Genomic DNA, 19,055 nt, shown 5'->3' with positions numbered 1-19,055 from the left:
CACGGTTTTGGGCCCCCAGTTCTCAAATCAGTTACTGTTGCTGGTTCCTGAGCTGTTTCAGCAGTTGCTGCTGCTGTTGGCTCTCAGCGAGCCATTTAATCAATTTCTTGACCTCCATCCTTCCTAAACTGGAGAAGGGTGAAGGGGGTCCGTCTAACGCTGTCGTTGGCTCGTCCCCTTATCCATGATATCTGCCTCATTATACTGGGTGGTAGTCCTCGGGCTTGGGTTGCTAACTGCAGAACCCTCCCTTCCTGCCCCATCCTGGTACTTATGGCAAGGGGGGTGGAGCAGGTTTGGCTCTGCCCACCAGGGGGCATGTAGAGCTCTCTTGCTCTCCAGTCCGGTGGGAGGGCACTCTGCCTGACTACCAGGTGTCATTGTAAATCTTCATAGAATCATAGAATATCAGGATTGGAAGGGACCTCAGGAGATCATCTCATCCAACCCACTGCTCAAAGCAAGACCAATCCCCAATTTTTGCCCCAGATGCCTAAATGACCCCCTCAAGGATTGAACTCACAACCCTGGGTTCAAACCACTGAGCTATCCCTCCCTGCGAGTATTGTAAAATGCTGAGTATGTTTATAACTATTTCAAGTACATCCAAGTTTTAAAATTGGAGTCTGTCAAAACTTCACAGAGTATTATTAATCAGTTGTATTAAAGTAATGCATAGAGACCACAACACAAACTGCGGTCCTATTGCACTAGGCTTTCTACATAGAGTAGGACAACCCTATCCCATAACAATCTAAATTGATGAGACAAAGTATGTAACATTAAACAAGGTAGGCAGCAGACTAGAAGACAGGAACTCCTGACTTCACCAGTGACTTTCAGGAAGTCACGGGTTAACCTCTTTGTGTCTCAGACTCCACCATCTGTAAAATGGGGATACAGCAGAAGCCTCCGATGAAGGCATTTCATTATATAATAGGGCAGGACCAACCTAACACGAGATCCCATTATTCTCACACCAGAAGTGGTGGCAGGGCATCAGAGCCAGCCTTTCGGATGGCCCTTGGAAACTATTTTTGCTGCCTTCACAGACGAAATAGACTCCTGATCACAGAGCTGGCCTGTGAATTTGTAAGATGATTGTTTGAATACACCACAAATGTAACTGACTCGTAAATACAGTGCTTTGAGATGTTTAGGCCAACTCCAGTCTCCTCCAGCCAAAGTAGAGTCCAGCAGCTTTTTTCTTTGACCCTAGTCATTCACCTATACCAGTTTACTGTAATAGGTGAGGAAATGTGACTGAATTGAGATGAGGACATTTGGGACTTTCAATTCCCTTTACTACAGAGCAAATCTTCTCTCTACCATGCTGCCCAGGGACCTGGACATTGTGGAAAGGGAAAGAGCAGGGGTTTTGTGGGTTGCAGTGCTGCCTAAAACCAGGACTGATGTACCTAAAGCCAGGGTGTAGGTGCCTAAGTCCCTCTGGATCTGGCCCTAAGAGGCTTCCTTACGTGAATGCTTGGGGCCAGTTCTCCACATTCTGACCTGTTTGCATTCTGTACCCACCTAGCACCAGGGTAGATGACCGTACTAGTTGCAGAGTAGTGGAAAAATTAGGTTCTAAGCCAGGGGTGGCCAACCTGAGCCTGAGAAGGAGCCAGAATTTACCAACATACATTGCCAAAGAGCCACAGTAATACGTCAGCAGCCCCCCATCCGCTCCCCAGCCCCCACCAATCAGTGCCTATTCCCCCCTCACCCTGCAATCAGCTGTTTCATGTGTGCAGGAGGCTATGGGGGGGAGGAGCGAGGCCCTGGCAGGCTCAGAGGAAAGGGTTTGGGGGAAGGGGCTTGGGAGAAGGGGTGGAGTGGGGGCAGGGCTTGGGGCACAGCAGGGGGTTGAGCAGTGAGCACCCCCCAGCACATTGGAAAGTTAGCATCTGTAGCTCCAGCCCCAGAATCAGTGCCTAGGTAAGGAGCTACATATTAACGTCTGAAGAGCCGCATATGTCTCTGGAGCCACAGGTTGGCCACCCCGTTCTAAGCTATTTGAAAAGAGCAAGAAGGAGCAGCTGCACCCTCACAAAGCAGAAAACATGCATCTCCTGGAGTTCTAAGCCACCTTCTTTATATCTATTGACCAACCAAGCTCATCTAAAACTCCTCAGGTAATAAGAGCAGATGAGATGAGACATATTTAAGTTTGTATTGACATAAGAGGGCACTGCTGCTTCTTTTTCATGTGAGACTGGGTCTTAGATTAAGATTTTTAAGCCCTCCAAATTCTCTGGCTTTATTTGACTGTACTTTATTTTTTCCTGTTTGTGTTTTCCCCCGTCCCATGCCTTAACTCTTAAGCCACTGTTTTGTTTTTTTTTAATTTAAGATGAATTCAGTGTAGAAATGTTTCTAGCTTTTGTCATACACAGCCAATGTCTTTCCCTACTCTGCAAGTGCAACCTCTGGAGGCATCAGCACCGATGTCTTCGAACCTAAACATTGTTTTAAGTTCACAGGTTGGATTCACAGCAATGAACAAGAGACTCCATCCGCCAGCCACACCCACCTGGTCCAGTCAGTCCTCCTACATCTCCCCTAAATTTGTGTCCAGAGTGGAGAGACTGGGATTTATCATTAAATTCCAATCCAAAGTTAATTGAACTAGCACTTTCATGAGCCCAGTGCATCTCAAGGTGCTTTAAAATCAATACACAAAATACAAAGTGCAAGAAGGGCTCAGGAGCATGAGATTTACATGGAACTGTATCTTTTTATCCAGTTTATGTTACATTTAAGACTATTAACTCAGAATCAATAAATCTGGTGGGCAAAGATTTCCAGATTCAAAAGCCCAAAAAGCAAAGGAATATGATTTTTAAGGTGTTTATCCTAATTTTTGAAACATCCAGTAAACGGATATTGGATGATCTCAAGCAACAACTAAATGTTTCCTTGATAATGACTCAGATGAATTCACCAAAGTCCTTGTGTGTACCTCCCACAAGTCGTCAAAGCAGTTTTACTGTATACATTTAAAAAAAAAATCAATGAAGTATTTCACTGAAAACCTGTCCTAGAAATGCATGTGGCTATAAAAGTTAATAAATAATTACTCCCTCCTGACAACAGCACCATGGAGAGTTTGTGGCTTCCAGTTCTAATTCCACCAGCAGCATTTCACACAAGTTGGAATGAAGAATGTGGCTTAGTTTCCAGGAATGCAATGAGGTTTGGGCTTCTAAGTCACTTAGATGCTTTTGAAATATTTACCCTCAGTATCGTAATGTAAATAATTAACTTATGTGTGGTCATGCCTTGGCTTCAAAGAGGTTAATCTACAGAGGAGGTACCATCCCTTGTGCAAGATATCTACTACAGTAAACATACAGTAGAACCTCGGAGTTACAAACACCTTGGGAATGGCGGTTGTCTGTAACTCTGAAACGTTCAGACCTCTGAACAAAACATTCTGGTTGTTCTTTCAAAAGTCTACAACGAAACATTGACTTAATACAGCCTTGAAACTTTACTATGCAGAAGAAAAAATACTGCTTTCCCTTTATTTTTTTAGTAGTTTACATTTAACATAGTGCTGTACTGTATTTGCATGAGTGTGGAAGGAGAATAGAGAGAAAATAAACAGGTTAACCCTCAAGATGCATCAGCAACTACATTGTTTCATGCCTCTAGCCTCCATCTTCCCAGCCCCCTTTTCCCCAGATGGTGTTTGTCCTCTTCCTCCAAGCATCTCAACATTATATTGTAATCACCTCAGGGCAGCAACACTGCTATCTTTAATTTGTCACGCATGTAGGTGGAGCAACAGAAATAGCTGTTGATAATGGCATAGGTGCAGCTAAAGGAGCATTAGTTTTATGAGCTTTGATAGGCCTATCCTCCTCAGTGCTATTTTAGCAAGTTAACACAGGTTTATCTACATGAACTGCAAATCACACCCCTGCCTGTAGTGTTGACATACCTACCCCTCCCAGGTAGACAATGTCCAAAGACAGAGGAACAACAACTCTTCCACCCTGCCTAGGCTTAGTTCCCTGCAGACTCATTTTTACCCTACTCTCAGGCTCTGCAGAGTTCTGTCTCCCTATCTTACTGAGCCCTGCAGCTGTCTCCTTGAACGCCTAGCTTTGCCTGAGCTGCTGACTAACAGGGCTTCTTTCTTCCCTACCTGCTTTAGGAGTCTCTTTTTTGCACCAGCTATCCGGATGCTTCAGGAACAGTCCCACACTACAAACTCTTTCCTACAGGCCTCATCACAGTTCCTTTCCCAGCAGGTAAATCTAAACCCACCCCAACCTTTCTTCTTCTTTTACATCTCCTTCCCCCTATTACCCTGCAATCCTTCCCTTATAGGAAGCCTGGCCTGGCTCTCCCCAGCTGGGTCTAATCCTTCATTGCCTCTCCACTCCAGGTGCCACAGAATGTTCTAACTGAGCTCTCTGGCTCCCCCCCCTTCCGCTGTCACTGCCACTGTGGTGTTTATACACCCCATCCCAGGTCCCCACTTGACTGAGGCTTCTAGGCACTACCCCAAACAGTAATCAATGTGCTCAGGCAGGAGCAGACCCCACGGTTCTACAAATTTGTTCCGCAAAATCAGGATCTCTTGAAAAATGGAGACCCCACGTCAGAGAAGTCCCAGAAACAGTGTCTAGATGCAATCAGTATCAGTGGCAATTTGTATTGCTGACAGCCTAGCTAATGTGGTTAATGGGTTTCTTTCCCCCTTGCATAACTTGTGTGTAACAAGACACTGGAGGCGTGGCAACATCCCAGCACTACAGGCTCCCTGCCCGTGACTTTCTGCTGCGTTAGCAGGATTGTTCATGTTGTAATAGATAAAAGGGAATGGGGCTGGACTGTGGGAAACTACTGATAAGCCTCAAAATGCGTAAAAAACAAACCAAAAGTAATTAAGACATTATTTTTAGGCAAGTAAAACGATCAGGGAGGCGGAGCCTGTAGGAGGTAGGAAGAGGAGGGGTCAATGCATACATGCTCAGAGGATTTTGTTTGGAGAACTTAGTGTGAACATGACAGAAAAGGAAACCTGAATCCAGTTCCTGCCTCCCATACACAAATGCAGTAAGACTCTCTGGAGAGTTTGGTGCAGAGCTACTTCTAGCTACTACTCTAACCAAGGGGCATAGCCATCTCCCATCACTCGTCTCCAACAAGTGATTTTGGTAAGTATTTGTTTTAGTTTGTATTAAAGAATGGGCTGGGGAAAAGTCACTTCTATGCTCTTATCTGTCTCCTTGTTGCTGAGAAGTGGTGCTGGGTGGGGCAAGGAGAACTTGGCCTGTTTAAATTCCTACTGAATAGTCTTATAGAATATCCTGGACTGATCATATGATACAGTAAATAAGCAAAAAGAAAAGGAGTACTTGTGGCACCTTAGAGACTAACCAATTTATTTGAGCATAAGCTTTCGTGAGCTACAGCTCACTTCATCGGAGCGAGCTGTAGCTCACGAAAGCTTATGCTCAAATAAATTGGTTAGTCTCTAAGGTGCCACAAGTACTCCTTTTCTTTTTATGAATACAGACTAACACGGCTGCTACTCTGAAACCAGGAAATAAGCAGCCCTCTCTTTCTCACTGATCCCTTGCCCCACTGCTGCTGCTACTCGATGTGACACCTAAGGAGTGTATAGAACAAATTGGTAGTGGCAGGGGATGGACTAGGTGATCTAATAGTCTTTTCTCATTGCAGTATCTCTGAATGTAATGTATGTGGTGATAGGGGAAAGAGGGAGTTTCTGGTGGGGGGAGCATGAAGCAGATGGGGAATAGCTGTTCCAAAAAATTCCCAGAAGGGAACAGGGCAGCACAGGGGTGAACTCCAGAGAGAGCCTTGCAAAGAAATAAGATAAATAGTATATGCAGGTACACTCACAAGCACAGAATTTAGTCTCAATCTGAAAATATAGCAATGGCAGCTAGCAGAAATCCCTGGCTCCAGAGGATGATTCTGCATTCTGGAATGATACAAGCAGCTGTCTGGTCCTTGATCACTCAGCAGGCCTGATATCTAGGAAACAGCACAGGACAGAGAGGCACTGGGCGAATGAGGTGTGGTTCCTCGCATCACAGAAGAAGTGGCTACAATCTCCTGCTCCACCTCTTCCTTAGAAAAAAGTCTCGCCCTCCTGCTGAGTAGGTACAAAAGGAAAGGAATTTAAATCATCAAAAACACAAATCTGAGCCAATTGAGTTGCTGAAAACTATGTACCTCAATGTTACAGTTTGTCAGGCTGGTTTATAGGGCACTGTACTAAGAGTCAGGAGGCCTGGGTTCTATTCCCAGTTTGTTCTGTGGGTTTGGGTGGATCACCCCATCTCTCAATGCCTCATCTTTCCAATCTGTAAAATGAACCACCCTTATAAAATACATTGAGACCTATAATGCAAAGTATATAGGAGCTAAGTATTCCTTAGGCATTCTTATGTTGATCTCACATCCAGGATCAGGGACCCATTGTGCTAGGCACTATATGGCCATACAGGAAGACAGTCCTAGACTGAAGAGCTTACAATTTAATAAAAGACAAGACCAAAGCAGGGAATGGGGGTGGGAGAACTCGGGTAACTGGGATAGGAACATGTGGTTGTGTAGAATAGTTATGTGCACCTCTGGATGGCCTTGGGTCTTTTTTAATTATAAAGTAAATGTAAGTAAATTCATTGATACTGTAGCAGCAATCTGCCCAATATGCCCCGAAGTATGAGGCACCACACTAACAATGGCAATGGGGAGCAAAGTCTGGGAGGAGCTAGAAAGAATGATGAGCAGCAGCAGTTGTTCTAGGACAGATTCCCACCTGCCCCTTGATCCTGCTGGAAACGTACAGTGTGTGTAAATATTTCTACACACTTTACCCATCATAATTTCCACGACAGATAGTTGCCTCAAAACAAAACAAATGAATAGCCATATTAACTAGAAATGCTTCTGATGCCTAGAGAGGGGAGTGAGCTTCAGAGTCCGAGCTCCAGCCCTATCTGCAACTTCAAAGGGCTGTCTAGACAGCTATTTATTTAGAGTGCTAGCACGAGCCCCACTGGACCAAGTCTGTCAACCTAGGTTCTCGCTCGCTCTGGAATGCCAATGTCTGCTGTGTAGACATACTCTTAGAGGTTGATTGTCCCTCGCCTTTGAACAGGTGATGGCGAGGGAATCAGATGAGCGTGGGTCACACCAAGAAGCTTTTCTGCATCCTGTACAAGAGCCAGGGACAATTGCAGTCCGTGCCTTTGGTGGACTACAGTGACTGATTCCTTCATGTCCTGCCGCAGCATCCTTACTAGCCTACAGAACTTGCCAGCAGTGAAGATGGGAGCAGGCTGAATAGTGCTAAAACATAGTACAGGCTGTTCATTCCCATCACTTGCACCGGGGAGTGGGTGAAGGGCTGTACTTCCCAAGGAGCAGTCTCTCCTAGAGCTTTCCCTGCAGTCCTGTGACTCCATACCGCAACATTGTAACGTACACATTCTGGTCCCTAGAGAGCTCCTGTGCCGAAATCAAAGTTAAACAAGATACTTGAGTTGGACCTTAAAAGTTACTGTCTTCCTAAACATCTAGAGACCTTTTTTTTTTCCTTTTAAATTTAAATACCAGGCAGCTATTCACAACCAAAACCATTCTCAACCTTGCCTTTTCTTGGCAGATAAGTTATGAAGCTGTCGGTTCTTGGTGCCACAGGTCAATCTGGTCAGTTTCTGGTCTCACAAGCACTACAGCAAGGCCATGAAGTGACAGCACTTGTGCGGAATGTCACCAAACTGACTATTCAACATAAAAATCTGAAGGTATTTCATTTTTTAAATACTAAGCAGATAATAGTTTTCTATATGAGGTCGTTTGCTGAAGTGACTAGTGATTTTGGGTACCTCAACTTGACACTTTAGAGGGGCCTGATTTTCAGAGGGTGGGCGCTCAGCACTTTCTAAAAATTGTGGTCATTTTAATGTGTCTCAAGTCAGGCAACCAATAATGCAAGCAATGAGGACCACTAATTTCTTTTTTTTAATCTTGGCCTAAATATATTCCATATTTATCTACTGGTACTTATACTGCCTATGGATCTGATCCAAAGCCTGTTGAATTCAATTGAAGTCTCTCCATTGGACTCTCTAGGCTTTGGATCAGCTTTCTAGATAGCTATTGTAACTCAGGTTGGGCAAATGATTCTACAAAAACATGTCAGCCTGCCCAATGACATCGAAATTATTTGTGTGGCATGTGATCTCCGAAAACCAGATACAGCACCTGCAGGTTCCCGCCCTATTAGAAATTCCCACCTTACTTTCTGAGCCAATATCTCTACAATCCCAGGAGATTTTATGTTATACCACGTTTCCTGCTCTTTTCTTCTTTAATTTTAACGATGAGCGCTCCAGCAGCAGTTTGGGTCTGGGAATTGAAAGGGTGGAATTGCCAAAGGCTCTGTTCCTGCAGAGTGCTGATTTCAGTGGGATTTGAGAGCAGTCAGCAGTTCTCAAGAGATGCTTGCAGGAATGGGGTCTAACTGCCTCAGAGAACAGCTTCACCAGACACCTTGACTGGACTTCTTGTGACCTTGGAGAAGAGAGCATTGACTTTGGACCAGGCAAACAAAGAAGTGAACACGCCCTTGAAGACTGGGTCCTCTCTAGAGCCTGATCCTCTAGGTCAGTATCATTAGTCTGTCGAGCTGGGAGGCACTGAACTCCAGTGCCGTCCAGTGTATTAGGCAGTGGGCCAGGAGTTAGGCTCTCTCAATTCTATTCTCAGCTCTGCCACTGAGGTTCTGAGTAAACCTGGGCAAGTCCCTTAATCACACTGTGCCTCAGGAGAAGGAAATGTTGATGGGTATGGTGGGGAGAGAAGTATTGACAAGATTATGATATTATTACATCTTTTTAGGTGGTGGAAGCAAACATCTTTTCAGCAGAACTGTTGTCGGGACATTTTCAAGGTCAAGATGCTGTCATTTCCTGCTTGGGCTTCCCCTACAAGATCTTCTCAGCAATTTCAGGATACACAGATTCAATGGAAGCTATAGTGGCTGCCATGCGGCTAGCCAGAGTGAACCGTGTAATAACCATGACATCATGGTACACTTCCCGTGAGTACAGTAACCAGCGGATTGTTCAAGTGCATCTTTCTAGACATTGGCTCCAGAGAGAATGAGTAAGGAGGAGGGGTTACTATTGTCTACCGGGTAAAGGGGATTTTAGCATCTGAGATTCCTGAGAACCTTGAACTGAAAATTAAGAGTCTCAGTACTGAAGGAAAGAAGAGGCCCTGGAGGTTTTTCGCCTTCCTCTGTAGCATGGGGCACGGGTCACTTGCTGGAGGATTCTCTTCTACTTGAAGTCTTTAAATCACGATTTGAGGACTTCAATAGCTCAGACATAGGTTAGGGGTTTTTCGCAGGAGTGGGTGGGTGAAATTCTGTGGCCTGCATTGTGCAGGAGGTCAGACTAGATGATCATAATGGTCCCTTCTGACCTTAGTATCTATGAACAAGCAGTTCTGTTGTTGTTGACCAGGGATAAAATTTTCAGAAGCCGTAATTGACCTAACCTTCTACATTGTCTTACAAGTCAATAGGACTTAGGCTCTTAAGTCACTTTATTATTTGTATTACTGTACTGCTTAGGAGCCTTAGTCACAGACCAGGAGCACATTGTGTTAAGTATTGTACACGCACAGAACAAAAAGACAGTCCCTTTCTGAAGGGGCTTACAATCTAAATAAGGTGCCTTTGAAAATTTTTCCCCATATCCCTTCTTGTTGGATTTCTAAGCGGAACCCACTAAAATTCCCCAAAGTCCTGCATACAGCCTGGGATAGCTTCTTTAGAGGCTGTCTTGGCTTCATTTTTCCCAAAAACCTCATATCCTATCCAGAATATTACAAGGATCACGATAAATTACATTGTATTTCATGTGACTGGACAATATATCCTGTCTGGTGCATTTACAAATAGAGCTGAAAATTTGGTGAACCACTTTTACAGTATTACAGACCAGCCTCATTTGACAAAAGATGCTGATACAGTAGGTGTTATAGTGCCTAGGCCAAGGTGTTTACCATGCTTATCTAGAATTCCTTCTTTTATTGGCTAGTTAAATAGCTAAACACTGGAAAACACCCTTCTTTGACTTTCATTAAAAAAGTGTTTTTTAAATCTGTAGGACAACAGACTGAGGTCTGCTGGAAATTCTCTCTAAGCTTCCTGGTTCCCTCCTGCAGTCTCTTTCTCTACAGACTTCCCTCACCTTATTAATGCGTACCTCTGCCCTTACTATAGTGAATCAAACTCCCAAAGATGGTAAAGGGGCCCTCTCTCAACTTTCCTATGCTTCACAAGCAACTCCTCTGGGTTTACCTTCCCTGTCTGGATCCGTTCTGTCCCAATACCTAGACTGATGCCATATCTCTTGAGGATGCATGAGTGCTGTGATAGCCAATATAGCCAAACTCATGTTCAGGAATTCTGTGAGAAGAGTGAAAAGAATGTCTCTTTCCTTACAGCTGAGTCTGGACAGAATGCTCCACTCATGGTGCGTTTTCTCCTCCTGCCACTCATCAGAAGTGTGCTTTCCAACATGAAACAAATGGAAAACTACTTAGAGAAGGAGTGCAGTGACCTCAGCTGGACTGTAGTGAGGCCACCAGGACTTCAAAATGTTCCAGCCACAGGTAAAGGAACTATGGTAGCAGCATCAACTATGGGAAAGCTTTGATGACTGTATAACCAGTGAGTAATATTGATGGCCTTATGGGTGATGAAGATATCCACTCATTGCCTACTGTCCTTATTTTGAATAGATGTGAAGTACCTCCTGCAGCAGGTGCTGATTGGCCTTAATTTTGACTACGTTTTTGTTTGTATTATGGTAGCACTTCAGAGCCCCAGTCATGGCCAAGACCCTATTGTGCAAAGTACTGTTCAAACGCAGAACAAAAAGACACTCTCTGCCCCAAAGAGCTTTCCTTTGGAGTTGAGGCCACTCAGTATTTTGCAAGTTCTGTTAGTTAGGCTTGAGGAGCATTGGTAGAGCTATCTGGAAAAGAGTGCAGAGCGACATCTAGCTAGTACCGTTAATTACTTTCGGGTGGCCCGAAATATTTTAAACTGAAAGAGGGAAAAGAAAGTATTAAATGGATTTGAGAATAAATGTTTCCAGTGTAGGGGTATCAATTATATGTTACCTACATCATTTAGCCAATGTTTCCAGGGACTGATATATCAAAGCTTTACTAACCAAGGACCTGATCCAGTGCCCACTGAAGTTAGTGGAAAAACTTCAAGGGGCATTGGACCAGGGTCAAGGATAATAAGTGGAAAACAACTGAATTGAAGGAACAGTATCAAAGAATAGACAGGCCCCAAATTTATCTTACCTGTTACTTACTTCATGCCATGCATGCAGGAAAATCAAGCCCTGTTGTGTTCAGTTTTCCATTCTAGTGTGAAGGTAGAGCTCTTGTTAATTTCATTTTGCCATGACTGCGGCAGATAAAGCACTAGACTCGAGCTGTGTGAAACCCAGGGTGTTCAGCAGAGTTCAGACAAATCTCTTTTAGACTTCATTTCATGTAAGGTAGTAGTAGTACCCTCTCTGTGTTTGTTTGAATTTTGTGAACCCAACATTCCAAAGCAAAGCTCACCTCTAATTAACAATTTGGGGCTGATTTGACTCAGGCCTTGGCTACTCTTGCAAGTTAGAGCGCATTAAATCAGCCCCGGGTGCCCTAATTCTTGAGGTGTCCACACTGGCAAGGCACTTAGAGCGCCTGGACTCTGCAGCTGGAGTGCTCCTGGTAATCCACCACCATGAAAAGCATAGAGCTTGCTGTGCCCCATCTGAAAACACCAGGGTTTCAGTGTGGATGACGTGTTGCATTACTGCATTGTGATTGGCCTCCGGAAACATTCCGTAATCCCTTGACGTCAAGTGGCCACTCTGATCATTGTTTTGAATTCAGCTGCAGGCATGCAGATATCCCCTTTCAAAGCTCCCTTTCCTGCCAGCTAGCTGCTTATCTGCTCCAGGACAAAGCAACCATTACTGTGGAATGCTCCTGCTGCTGAGGAGGGGTGTGTGTGTGTGTGTGTGTGTGTGTGGGCTGATGTCTGCTGTCTGAACTTGCAAGACAGCATGCTGACACACTCTCTGCCCTCCCCCAACACAGTCTCTCCCCCCACATACACCCTCCACCCCCCCATTTGAAAAGCATCCTGCAGCCACTTGCACACTGGGATAGCTACCAATATACTGCTCTCTGTGGCGTTGCAAGAGCTGCTAATGTGGCCATGCCACTGCTTGCAGCTGACGGTTTGAACACACGGCAGTGCTTTCCCTGCTGCGGTCTCCAAGGGCTGGTTTAACTCCCAGCACTCTACATCTGCAAGTGTAGCCATGCTGTCATATGATCACTTTTCCCAGGGCTTTTCCCTATGCCCAGGTTTGTCCATACTCAAACCAGGGACCCGGGAAGATTGACAAACCTCAGTGAATGTTTTAGTCATTCTCACCTGAGTTTGTAAGTAACAGTTTTGCCTTGATTCATTTTTGTTAAGAATGTGTTTGCACTGCTATGTAAATCACATTTTGTAATTGTACTCACACATAAAAATCACACTCAGCCCAGTCAGAATCATACAAGTGATAATGTTGTGTGTATAGTCACACTAGTGTCCATATATGTCACAATCACACTGAGGTATCTGAACACACAGTCTATCACTTACATGTCTAACTGCTCTGGTGTGTACTGTAGGCTTACGATTGTTTGTGAATTTTTGCACACATAACTGGGCTTTAAAAAAAAAAAAAAACGGTCCTAAACGTCTTTCAGTATAGCAGTAAAGCTCCTCAAGGCCCTACATTCTTCAGATCCTGTGAAGGATACAGACCCCAGATTAGCAAACCTTTGTGTTTTTTAATTGAAAACCCTATTTATCATATTAATAAAACACCTGTAAACCCCAACCTTCAACACTTACACATTTTACACCCATGAGTAATCCTATTGCAGTCACTAGAATTAATCCCATGAGTAAAGTTCCACATGTACTTAAGTGTTTGCAGGATCAAGGGCTTAGATCCCAATCCTGTGAGTTACTGAGCTACTCCTAGGAGATGCTGAGCACCCTGGATTCTTAAAGTCATCAGGACCTAAGAGTGCTCAGCACTTTGTGGGAGTAGTTACCACCTTAGAGGATCAGGCCTCCAGTTATTAACAGAACACATGTGGTTAATTTTATAAGACTAGCAGCAGCAATTAATGCTTAGAGAAAAACAGGATATTCGAGGACTGATAGTATGTCAACAAGCAAAGCTGTTTTGCTGGGGATAATCCCGGTGGTTTATTTGATCATGGAGCAGTTTAATCTTTGTAAAGTGTACCCTCCAGAAATTCATGGAATTAATGGTTTTCCTGTGATCATTGTAAATGAGTTAGAAAAATAATGTCAGCCTTATCGGTGAGGCTTCATAGTAGCTTAATAAACTAACAAAAAGACCTTTGTTGCAAATGGGGGGCAGGGGGAAATGCTGGGGTAATAGATCTCACTGCATTCTTGCAGTATAGTAAAATCCACAGCAAACTGTTATTAAGAATGAGTTATTTTAATTAAGTCCTCCCCACTGATCCCCAGAGCTGGAGCCTGTCAGCAGCTTGTTAAGTCACTAATTGGTTAGTACTCCTTTTCTTTTTGCGAATACAGACTAACACGGCTGCTACTCTGAAATCTATACACGGTAGTTCTATACAGGCCTTTTTGAGCACAATGGGAAACAAGAGGGGGATAGTGCAAGGTATCTCACCATGTGGACTTTATTGCTGGGGTGCACCCTCATTTTAAGTAAAGATTGTTATCAAAACAATGGAGTTTACTCTACCTAAATGTAAAATCTAATTTCACTTGAACCTGTCACAGAGCTGGGATCTTGGGCTAATCAGCACTAAAGGCAAAAGCTCTTGACCCTCTAGCTCAGGTGTGGGCAAACTACAGCCTGGGAGTTGCATCTGGCCCTTCAGACATTTTAATCTGGGCCTTGAGCTCCTGTCGGGGAGCGGAGTCTGGGGCTTGCCCCATTCCACGTGTGCTGTGGCTCTGCGCAGCTCCTGGAAACAGGAGCATGTCCCCACTCCAGCTCCTATGTGTAGGGGCAGCCAGGTGGCTCCACACACTGCCCCAGCCCCAAGCACTGCCCCAGGAGCTCCCATTGGCTGAGAACCATGGCCAATGGGAGCTGCAGGGGCGGTGCCTGCGGACAGGGCAGCGTGCAGAGCCGCCTGGCTGCTCCTCCACGTAGGAGCTGGAGGAGGGACATGCTGCTGCTTCCGGGAGCTTCTACTTGGATCTGAGCTCATTTCTCCCAGGACCTCAGCCGCAACAATTCCCCATTTAAAAATGAACATGTTTATGTTTACCCATCAAGCCAAATGCTATCAGGAAACAAGTTTTTTATGCTATTACATTTCCCTTGAGGAGAAGCTCTTTGTCCTGTCATAGCTATGACTCTCTCTGTCTGGGAGAGATGGTAAAACCAGATGGTAACTTTTTACATCATATCAGTTTATAAACCTGCTACAATTGATGCATCCAGAGAATGTCAACTGGCCTCAGTGTTGTGACTCTGGATTTACACTGGCATAGCTGTGAGCAGAATTTGGCTTCCATTTTCTCAATAAAAATGAGACAGAAAAATAAATGAGTTGGAGTCTTAACCAAAACTCCCTTGCAGGGTAGACACTTGTCAAAAACACTGTTTACCTGCTGTACGCTGTTTCTTAGCCAAAACCAGCTAATACAGTCTCTCCGCAATGTTGAACAATGTTTCATAAGTGGGAAATGTTGCCGCTTCCACCTTCCTTGCTCCACCATAAAACAGTAACAGGACCCATTTTAAACATTTGTCTAACTTCCAAAGAGATTTTAATAGGCTTTTCTGGAGGGAGGTTAGGTAATGATGTGCTGCAGGCAAATAATATTATGTGTGGAATAGTCTTTGATCCAAGGGTAAGGTGAGGCAGATCCTGCTTCAGGGTGGCTCATTACTTTATAAATAATATAGACTGGTTGTTATAGAATAGACCTCCAGACAAATAAATAAGATAGTGATATAGAGACTACTACTAATATGGCAAATACTAAGGTAATGTTATTTAGAAGTTGTTGTTTCAGACTTTATTTTAAGAAATTTAAATGAGTACAAGTGCAGTAAGGAAGTAAACTGAAAATGAGCAAAATTCCCTCTTAATGTACTACAAGGATAAAAAATGCTGTGTAGAAGCAAAAAATAGCTTGACAGTAACACACTAGACCAGGTGATTACTTACCACACTTGGTGCGTTCATTATTGCCATGTAATAGATCTCTTCAGCTGGTGGAAGTTGGTAGTGCTCCTGTGACTTCAATCAGTGTTCATTAGCTAAGGATCTGTCCTCTTAGGTGGCTACCTGAAGGTTAAGCAGGAGTTGTAATAGGAAGAAAAGGAGAGCGAGAAGATAGACAAGAAGACATAAATCGAGTGATGGAAGTCTTCGGGGGGAGGGAGGGAGGTGATGTCGCTAGACCTAGCCTATCGCACATCTTGTGGAAGTCCTTGAAGTTATTTAGTTACCTAAAGCAGGGGGTCTCAACCTTTTTCTTTCTGAGGCCCCCTCAACAGGCTATAAAAACTCCATTGTCCATCTCAGCCACAACCAACTATTTTTCTGCATATAAAAGGCAGGGCCAGCATAAAGGGGTGGCAGGCAGGGAAATTGCCCGGGGTCCCACGCCACTGGGGGCCTTGTGAAGCTAAGTTGCTCAAGCTTCGGCTTCAGCCCTGGATGGCAGTGATTGGAACCCCAGGCTTCAGCCCCATGCGGTGTGGCTTCGGCCTTCTGCCCTGGGCCACAGCATCTCTAACGTTGGCCCTGCTTGGTGGACCCCCTGAAACCTGCTTGGGAGCCCCGGGCCTCTGGTTGAGAACCACTGACCTAAAGCAACTGGCAATACTTAAGAGTGGCCACTGTATTTCCTGATTTGTCAACGATACAGACTAGTACCTTTCTATAGCTATTGCTAAAAATTAACTTGATATTTCGTACTTACATTGGGGTTGGACAGGTGAGAATCAATTGAAATGTAATGTTTTGACTCTACAATTCTGTTTTTTCCACCTACAGTTCATATCCATTTATATTTTTCTCCTACAGACAAAGAAATCCTGACTCATGAAGGCTATTTCGTTCCTGATCCAAATGGTTACCCGGTAACCAACTCAGTGGCAAGAGGGGATGTAGCTCGCTTCATGCTGTCTCTCCTCAACAGTAATGAATGGATAAAAAAAGGAGTGGCAATGTGTACCAACTAGAGGCTGTATTTTTATTTGGCAGGATAACGTAAGTACCAACCCCAGAGCAGCGGCAAAGAACGATCAAGCACTTATGACACAAGATAAACTTTTTGAAAAGAAAATTTTATTAAGGCAAAATTTCAATAAAATATTAAAATACTATATCATACATTACATATTCAGGATCAAGTTAATATTCAAGGAACCTGGCTAAAGAAGTTAGTTTGTTTGAATCTTCGCTTGTCTTGTCACAAAAGAATAATTTTCACTCAGTCCTCAGAGGTGATAAGCACCAGTAATTGCCTCGGAAGTCAGTGAGAGCTTTGGGTGTTCCACATCTCCATTAATTTCAGCCCTAAATGTTCTCTATAGTTATCAAATGCCTCAGCTTTACTTTACCATATAACTACTCACAAAAGACATTTACTGCTTCAGATACTCCATCACCACAAATGTTAGACCTGATTCTCTTCTCACTGTGGCTTGACAGCAGTGTAACTGCACTGGAGTTGCTCGAGATTTACACTAGTGTAAGTGAGAGGAGAATCCAGCCCATAGTCACTTTTTGTACCTAGACTGTTAGCCTCCTAATTATGTTGTTTATTCTACTCTTCAGCTAAAAGACAGTGTCCTAGAATTTAGGAAATCTAAATATATGAACTGTGAGCTACAAACTTCCTGTAGATTTAGGAGTTGAAGGTCATGTCAGTAATTCACATTAGCACACAACCATTTGTCAGGTCTGGTTAAATTGCTGCTTGGCGGTCTCCCTCAGCTCTTTTTAAGGGAAGCCATTCTAGGATATATATAATCAAGGCAGCATTGTATCTTCAAATATGGGGCAACAGATTTGATAAGTTCATACTGAATCTTACAGGGTTTTTAAACCAGTTAATTGTACTTAGTGACACTCTGTGCCTTGCTGTATTGTTTTTTTAAAGTTGAAAGTCTTTTTATATTATTACTTAAAATGTTGCAAATTTTACTAGTTGTCATCCTCTTATCTTTGATATTGTTAGAACCAGCACTGTCTTCAATGTCAAAATACCAGTGACTGGACTATGGATAAGAATTGCTATTCACAACTGAGTATACCCTGCCATCAGGGCAGATGTGCTTGATAACGATATGCCCAAACAACCGAGCATGGACGTGCTGCTGCCTCCTCAGTGCAGGTTCCGTAAACCTTTCTGTCCAGATTCCCAACCACCTTCTTTCTGAGTGCAAGCTCCCTTTTCCACCCTTCTCTCTGCAAGTTTCCCCCAATATCACCACCCAAACCTCCAGCCTTCATCCTCCTTCCACACCCAGTGCAAGCTGATAATTATCCTCATTACCTCTAATCACACTGGCCCTTATTGCTGGGAACCTTTGTCAACAGTAGACTCATCCTCAACTCTCTGGTCTATACTGCTGGCAGCTGTTCACTTCCTCTTTAAAGACCTGATCTTCTGGGTGCTTTGGAGTGGATGGTACTCAGTTTTTCTTTTCCCAGGAGCTGCACAGTATCTCAAAGGATCAAATCCTTAACAGGGCATCAGAGAATTTATACCTTTTTATAGTCACTTTGGGTAACTGCACCTTCTGTGACAGTATAAGGACAGCCATGAATGCTGTGAAAACCAAAAGAACATGAGGTCTATCTTACAAAAAAACATATGAGGTCAAAGGAAAGTGATTGGTTTACTTCAGTTTTTATCCAGATGTCTGGTTTTGAATTATTTCTGGTGCCTACTTTCCGAGTAGTATTGTGAATATCAGTGTTTTTTCTTATTCCTATTTCAGTTAGCTGTACATGTTCTCAAAGCACCCCAGCCAGCCTGGGCACAGTTAAAAACAGCTTTGCAACATTCATCACTGATACAAATAGGTTTTTAAAGATGCACATTACAAAGATAAATGATGATAAATCCTATTTTAAAGTATAATAAGTAATTATTTCTCTTACCAATAAAATACATCTCATTTATTTTGATGTCTCATTTCATTTTGAAATAGTTCACTTTTACAGGACAGAAATGTGGAAAAAGAAATAATCCATAGCTGTCTGGAAAAATTTAGGAATCATAGCTTTAATCTTGTGTTACAGGCTCACCCTGGGAATTGGATCAAGGCCATACATACATAACATGCAGTATTACCAATGCTCTAATAACTAGAATTAAGAACACAAAGGCATTACTTTATTATCTGAGACGATAGACTGCCAACTGCTTCCTGCCTGCTCCTTCTAGAACAGGGCAAGCAGCTGGCACCAACCACCGTCTCATTAGGGCATTGTGCGGAAAGGGTACTTAAATCGGAATCTATTAAACCACCACCATCTAATTGCAACCTCTAGTACAGAACCAAGCTGTTGCAATTCAATGATGATGATTCATGTGGGGTTCTGCTCCATTAACCTGCACGGGATCAATGTCAGCTTAACAAGCCTATAATTACCCAGGTTATCCCATTTATCCTTTTTAAAAATTGGCACAACATTAGCTTTCTTCCAGTTTTCTGGAACTTCCCCTGAGCTCCAAGACTTATTGAATACCAAACTTAACAGTCTGGGTCTTAAGTCTGCAGCATGTAACTGGAATAGAACATACAAATATTGAGCCACGGCTTTTTGGCTTGTTGGTAAATATGGGATTTTATTATTGTTTACTGTTTTGCAATAAGTAATTATCATTATGATTCCAAAACCAGGAACTTGTATCAGGGTAGTTACCA

The 19,055-nt window shown here is 43.5% G+C and overlaps 1 protein-coding gene and 1 long non-coding RNA gene across 3 annotated transcripts in view; one reads left to right on the top strand and one right to left on the bottom strand.

Moving 5' to 3' along the window:
- Positions 1 to 19,055, bottom strand: part of LOC119566076 — a 48,385-nt gene that overhangs the window by 24,277 nt on the left and 5,053 nt on the right. For both annotated transcript variants that reach the window (XR_005225069.2, XR_006290301.1), the window contains exon 3: positions 15,334 to 15,453. This is a non-coding gene — a long non-coding RNA (uncharacterized LOC119566076). The remainder of the gene's footprint in view (positions 1 to 15,333; positions 15,454 to 19,055) is intronic.
- LOC102933901 (uncharacterized protein At2g34460, chloroplastic) lies at positions 4,729 to 18,306 on the top strand. The gene is made up of 5 exons (XM_007066635.4): positions 4,729 to 5,171; positions 7,658 to 7,799; positions 8,896 to 9,097; positions 10,513 to 10,680; positions 16,198 to 18,306. The coding sequence occupies exons 2-5, from the start codon at positions 7,665 to 7,667 to the stop codon at positions 16,353 to 16,355; spliced, it is 663 nt and encodes a 220-aa protein (XP_007066697.1). The 5' UTR covers positions 4,729 to 5,171; positions 7,658 to 7,664; the 3' UTR covers positions 16,356 to 18,306.

The sequence above is a fragment of the Chelonia mydas genome, chromosome 4 (genome assembly GCF_015237465.2).
Source record: "Chelonia mydas isolate rCheMyd1 chromosome 4, rCheMyd1.pri.v2, whole genome shotgun sequence".
NCBI classification, from domain to species: domain Eukaryota; kingdom Metazoa; phylum Chordata; order Testudines; family Cheloniidae; genus Chelonia; species Chelonia mydas.
The sequence above is the reverse complement of the archived record's forward strand: the minus strand, read 5'-3'. Positions and strand labels throughout refer to the sequence as shown.